Source organism: Myotis brandtii, unplaced genomic scaffold (genome assembly GCF_000412655.1).
Source record: "Myotis brandtii unplaced genomic scaffold, ASM41265v1 scaffold39, whole genome shotgun sequence".
NCBI lineage: Eukaryota > Metazoa > Chordata > Mammalia > Chiroptera > Vespertilionidae > Myotis > Myotis brandtii.
In genome coordinates, this window is record NW_005364953.1 from 2,868,184 (window position 1) to 2,875,024 (window position 6,841).

Consider the following 6,841-nt stretch of genomic DNA (forward strand, 5'->3'; position numbering starts at 1 on the left):
TAAGGGTGATCAGGCTGGCAGGGGAGGGCAGGTAGGGGCAATCAGGCCAGCAGGCAGAGGCAGTTAGGGCCAATCAGGTAGGCAGGCAGGTGAGCGGTTAGGAGCCAGTGGTCCCGGATTGCGAGAGGGATGTCTGACTGCCAGTTTAGGCCTGATTGCTGGTTTTGGCTTGATCCCTGCATGATCAGGCCTAAACTGGCAGTTAGACATCCCCCAAGGGGTCCCGGATTGGAAAGGGTGCAGGTCAGGCTGAGGGACCCTCCCATGCACGAATTTTGTGCACTGGGCTTCTAGTCTATAATAATAAAAGGGTAATATGCTAATTAGACTGGAAGTCATTCCGGATGTCCTTCCTGATGAAGCCAGGGCTGGAGGGAAGCCAGCCCGGGTGCTGGGTGCCTGCGGGCGGCCCGGGGGAAGCCAGCCGGGGTCCCAGGTGCCTGCAGGTGGCCGGAGGGAAGCCAGCCCAGGTCCTGGGTGCGAGAGGGAAGCCAGTGCCAGCAGCCAGGGGAAGAAAGGCCTACTCTTGCATGAATTTTCGTGCATCAGGCCTCTAGTTTATTTTATAAGTGGAAGTTTGTACTTCTTAATCTCCTTCTCTTTTTTTCTCCCAGACTCCCACCCTACTTTTAATTTTTGTTGGGGTTTGGAAGCTTGAGATTATGAGCCAATCTATTCATAAACATGTAGTTATAGGAAGTTCTATAAGAAAAATGCAATGAGAAAGTAGATGTAGCCAGCAAATCAAGTGAAAGGGGAGGGGACTATTCCCATGCTTTGATTTCAATATGATGTTCTATAAAATTTAATGAAACTAACACAAAATAATATTGAATGTAAACTGTACTTGAAAAATAAAAAAGAAATTTTATAGTAAAAATCCCTGCAAAAATGTAAAAAATTCTATGAGCCCACAACATTTGATGTCTCATTCCATCTTATTCTCCACATTCTCTTTTGTCAATACATAAGTATCATTTCAGTTCACTAATTCAGACACAAATAATGTGCAAGAGGAGACAACTCAGAGAACACCTGGGTGTCCTTTGCCTTTGCTTAGTAAACTAGATTTTCCCTTCAGGAGGGAAAAGTTGATGGTAGCCTGGCCCACATGATCCTGATTTCTGAATTTGTGGTGCCTGAATTAATGAAATTTTACTGTGGCAAAGGAAATAAAATTAGTAGACTTTATTATTCCACAGGCACAAATTGTTACATCTCCTGAGCAAAGCTATTTTAGTGCGCGTGTCAGGCTAATGACCAAATACTAGCCAACATCTGCAGCCATCAGATATGTAATTGTTTACTCATCCATTGAAAGGGGTTAATCATTTGTTTGGAGTAAGAAGGTATGCCTGATTGAAACAATAAATATTTATGATAAAAGAAAATGAGTTGTTATATCCCTTTTTTGACAGGGACCCAGGCTCAAGCATAAAATGACAATTAGACTCAAGTGGTAAATTAAATTAATGAATAGTTGACTTTTATCATAGACATGGAAATAGAACTTCAATTTAGAAATTGCCTAATTGTTCTTTTCTGCTCAGCATTCCATAATTTATAACTCAGTTTTAAGCATTAGTTCCTTGAGCTATATCATTGGGTTGTACCTCTGTGAGCTTTATACAGTTGGAAATTTTATAAGTTCGAGTTAACCAGTAATCTTAATAGCTTGCAAGTTTATCTTTCTTGATTTTTGTTATTATTTTTCTTTAGGGAGAAGAGAAGATCCTGATGTCTTCCTGAAAGCACCATGAAGAAAAATAAAAGACCTTCTACTTTATTTTCAATAATTTAAATATATGTTAAGTATTGTAGATAATACCGTTCAGTGAGCTACAAATGCATTTCTAAAACCATTATAGTCCTGTAATGGAAGCATCTAACATGATGTTAAAGCTGAAATGGACTTGACGGATAATGAGGAGCTTTAAAATGAGGATTGGGAAAAAGTAATTCCACTGGTTATTTTCAGTTATTATATTTACGAATAGGAAACGATTTAAAACATGATACTTTATAAAAGATTAATGTTAATTTTTGCCATATATAAATAAAAACAATCCTTGGTTTTTCTCCAAAGCACCATTTCTAGTGAAATATTATTTGATAGTTACTGATTTTTAAATGTCTTGCTTAATTATCCGGCAGGCAGCTGGTTCGTGGCCCCCATCTTTGTCATGTGTGGTTCTGCTTTAGGCATTCTGCTCCTATGGTGTTGTAGGCTCTTTTGGGAGTCATGAAGCTGTCCACTGTGGACTAAAACAAGTGCTTGATAAAGAGTGAAGAATTTCTGTTAAAATCTGAAAGCCACCTTCTTGCCTAGTGTTCGGATATTGGAGAGTAAAACCCACAGACTAAGCTGGAGTTTAAAAATCCCATAATTTAAAATATGCTCTAAATGTTTATTACAGTTGATGCTACAGGAGTGGAGATTATATTGCGAATCTGATGAAGTGGACTTGACTGCTTTTCATTTACCTCTGTCTGCCCCAATTGTTGCCACTCCAAGTAAAACCTCATTTTGAAGGGGAAGCTTCAACAGCTGTGGATCCTCAGTGGTGGCTCAAGCGGAGCTCATTTCCGAGCGGCCTCTCTATTAGGTGGCCCTACAGACCATTGGAGAGCTTATGGTTGCGTTAACTTTGAACCTTTCCAAATGATTGCAACCTAAGTGACAGCCAAGATTTTACGCAATGATAGGGATTTGTATTTTCTTCTCACATTTTATGTTTCCATGACTCTTGTGATTTGATTACACGTCAAGTTGCTCCAGGGCTCAGAGAATTCATTCACTCAATGAACATAATTGGCACTGGGGTAGAGAAGGAAACTTTCACCTGGTCCCTGCACTCAGGCAGCTCACTGTTAGTTGGACAAGAAACAGTAACAATAAAAGACCAAAGTCACAATAAAATGACAAAAAAAATAACAAGAAAAGGTGATATGTACATGGTAAGTGAGATCACCGATGTGAAAGGTACATCTGTCTTTAGAGGCAGAATGAGTCAACACAGATGCTCTGGTCCATGGTTCAGAGGAAAAGGCTAAGTTCCATTGTAAACTAATAAATTGGAATTCTGGGTTGTATGTGGGTGGTTGTGAGCTTGGTTAATAATCAGTGAACTGCCAAGAGACAGAGCTACTCTCCACGTGCTGGCAAGATCTGATTTCTGAACATTTTCCATGGATGCTATGGAAGTGCAATAATGTATTCTGGGCTGTTAACCATTTCTAGAAGTAAAAGCATCACTTTTAACTTGTAAAGGAATTTAAAAAGCTGACTTTCAAAATAAAATGCATGTGCTTAGATACTTTTTAATTATTTGTAGCTTGGGTTTAATTTTTAATAGGTGTAACTGTTTTACTATAATCTGTTCATTTTGGAATAATCCTAACTATATGAATTATGTTTGCCTGTTTATCAGAGCCCTTTTTGGTAAAGCTTTTTTAAGTCATTAATGGTCTTCCATATTTTAATAAAATATTTGAAAGCTTTATTTACCTAATTTGTCTTAAATATTCTGAGATAGGTGCTATTCATTTATTAAATAAAGCATTGATGAGGTAATCTTATCTTATTGGACAGATTCCCTGAAAAAGGTAAGTGCTTTCCTGATGTTGCTACTGTCAAACCTTCCAGTTCATGTGCTTACCCACTGCCTTCTTTTGCTGGCCTTTTATTCATCAAGTTCTTTTCACTTTTTCTTTACCAGCATGAGCATCCATGCTATTTCTCGGCATGTAATAACTTGCACCTTTATAGAAAGGTCATATCCTTGCCAAATCTAAATGATTGCCATGCTAACATATACCTTTAAGATGCTGAGTCAAGATAGAAAATGCCATATATTTCCAAGTGTACACCTCTCTTCAGAAAAAGAAAAAGTGTGTCAGCAAGCCTACAAGGAACATGACAGTTGATCAAATGCTCATTCATTTCCCCTGAAATTTCTTCTTAAGAGATAAGGTCAGTGGGGAGACCAGCTTAGGTAATTGTCAGTTTGGCTGTTATAGGCAGGGAACCTTGGTGGTAGTGGCCCATAGGTAGAGTGGGTCTACGGAGAATGCCTCTAATTAAGTGTTCTGGTATGAATAGTGGGCTGAATTTAAGATATTTGTGGTAGAATGCATAGAGAATTTAAAGTGTGAGAGAAAGCTTTAAAATGTGTAGACATCAACTTGTGTTTTATTAGATTCACTTTATTGAGTTCAGACTCCAGAGTCTATTAATAATAAAACCCACATTTGCCCTTGGGCATTTCAAGGTTACAAGATGCCTAATCTTTCTGTTAGTGGACTATAAATGCAATTTTGTTGCCTATGTTTGCCCTTGCAGTAAATGGGATACCATTATTTCGCAGTTTGCAGGTTTGCAGCTAGGGGTGAAGTTAAACGACCCAGTTTAGACACTTTCATAATTTGGGATCATTGTCCAAACTTGTAGTAAAAGGCTGAATTTTCATCATTAGGCCATTTGACTTTTAAAATGAATATATATATTCAAAGATCTCTCAAAGTGAGAGTGAATGGAGAATATGGAGAAATCTCTTAAATCTCTAATAATTCTCTCAGTGTAGAAGTGCTTGCCTCTTTCTTTTTGTACTCTGAGGGTGGGATGCATATTTTGAAAAAAAATCTCCAGCTGATACTAATATCTACCCCCACCAGCACCCCATGCTGCATTTTGCTGATGGGCTGTGCTGAGATAATCGGGATTGTCTTTTGCTTCACGAATCTTTTCACTGTATCTGTGAATATATCTGTGAATGAAAGGCAGTGGGGCATTTTAGAAAGTGCTGTAAATTCCAGGATTCCAAGCCAGTTTCAGGAATAGACTGTTTGGACTACAGCACCCCATTATTATCAAGTTGCATTTGGGAAGATCTGTTGGCCAGCTTTCCCTGTGTCACTAGTAAATGTCTTCCTGTGAAAAAGTCAGGGCCAAATGGCCATTGTAATTGCCCAGGACCTAGGGACTCAGAAGAGCTATTGTTTTTGAGTCTTTCCTGATTGCCCTCCCTGCCATTTATTTCTTTACCAATGCATTTGAGTACCCTGCTCTCCTAACTCTCCCCCAGCCCCATCTTACAATTCTTGATATTCTTTCTATTGCCCAGAAACGCATCAACAGGAGAGAAACATTTTTATAAGTCATAGCCTAGAGGTATTTAAAATTTCAATAGCTACTACTCTTTTTAAAAAAATTTTTTTCTTAAATGGTCATTTGTGCCAGATATTCTATTTGTATGAAAAATAAAATGAAGAGATGTCTGCTTAGGATTAGTGCCTTTTTTTATTTTTGCGCCTATATTTTCAATAAAGCACAGGTTTATTGTTTCCTGATAGGGGAGCCCCTTTTCACCTCAGGTGACTGGACTGACTAGAGAAGGTCATTTGGCGCATGAATAAAATGGGACGCAGCGTTCATTTGCTATTTTATTTTTTAAAAACGAAATATTCAAAGTACTTTTTTCTTTCAAATATCGACACATAATGTTGAACTTTAAATATTTACAGCATGTTGTTGTGATGCTCTTGTAGAAAAATGCATGCTTCTGGCCTGAAAACCAGAGCAAAATGCAAAAGACCATTTAACTGCAGCCAGAGAACATGAACCTGTACAGTATCCAGTCACTTTTCAGCACAGGAGTGAGAGCAGGAATACAAAATTGGAACCTATTGTTTCCTAGCAACATGGCTCAGGCCATTATAACACAATTTTCAGTATGATTAGAACCTCTAACTGTTGTTATATAGAAACTGAAAATCTTGGCATACACTGTAAACATCTTTACTTCTCATGAGAAAGTAAGCAGCTAAAAAGAATATTTTTTCTGACATAAAGGCTATACTTCTCTTTTTCACCTTTTCTCTTACTGATGCTTTTGCCAGAAGAATAGTAAAGATCTAGACATTGTCATGATTCATACAAGTAAAATATTTTTCAAGGACACAATCTGATATACTAACATTTATTTAAGAGGTTAAAGTCCACCACTAAATCTAAGGAAAGATTTTTAACTGCCAAACACATTTCCTTTGACAAATAATGTAAGATGACAACCGCCAAGACAAAATCCACAGCAAGTTTAACTCTAACTATTTTCACTTACTGTTTAGGAAGTAATTTCTTCTTACACACAGTAGTATATTTGGTCCTTAATAGCTTTCACATGAAGGACACACTGACATAACAGTCACTATTTTGTGGTTGAATTCTTTTTTGTTGCTGTTTGTTGTTTTCCGTTTTTTTGTTTTGTTTTTCTTTTTTTTCTTTTTTTTTTCTTTTTCAGAATAAACAACATTACAGAAGGCTGTGGAAGAGCAGTCTGAATCTAGTACTAGTCAGGTCGGCTATGTGTATGTGAGTTTCTCCAAGAAAACAAGAATGTTGCATCCGGTCTGTAGCCTTCTGTTTTCCATAAGCTATAATACACCCCAGTCTCTCCAAGTTTCTTTCAATACTTGATTACTGTACTTTTGCTTCCATTACCACTGAACGCCACTACAATTGTTCTTACAGAAACATATCTTCATAAATGCAAAAACTTTGCCCTGACTTTCTTAGGTTACGGTATTATAGTGGGGCCTGGTCTGGTTAAAAATATATTTTTTTTAAAAAGAAAGAAAAGAAAGAAGAAAAATGTAGAAATAACATGGTAGAATGCTTGAAACTGTGCCAACAGTGATGAAAAAGAAAAATCTTGTGAAAATTATAATTTACTTTTAGACCTCTCTATGTAGTTAGCATATGAGTTCCAAATTATACATTATTAAGTTCTCATTCATTTGGCTATGTTGCATATATTATATATATATATTTATATAGTCTATA

General features: G+C 37.3%; 1 protein-coding gene across 1 annotated transcript in view; it reads left to right on the forward strand.

Moving 5' to 3' along the window:
* Positions 1-3,343, forward strand: part of SH2D1A (SH2 domain containing 1A) — a 25,081-nt gene extending 21,738 nt beyond the window's left edge. Inside the window, exon 4 of the mRNA XM_005872709.2 lies at positions 1,720-3,343. Coding sequence (XP_005872771.1) covers positions 1,720-1,760 — 41 coding nt within the window. The 3' untranslated portion in view covers positions 1,761-3,343. The remainder of the gene's footprint in view (positions 1-1,719) is intronic.
* The last annotated feature ends 3,498 nt before the right edge of the window (positions 3,344-6,841 follow it).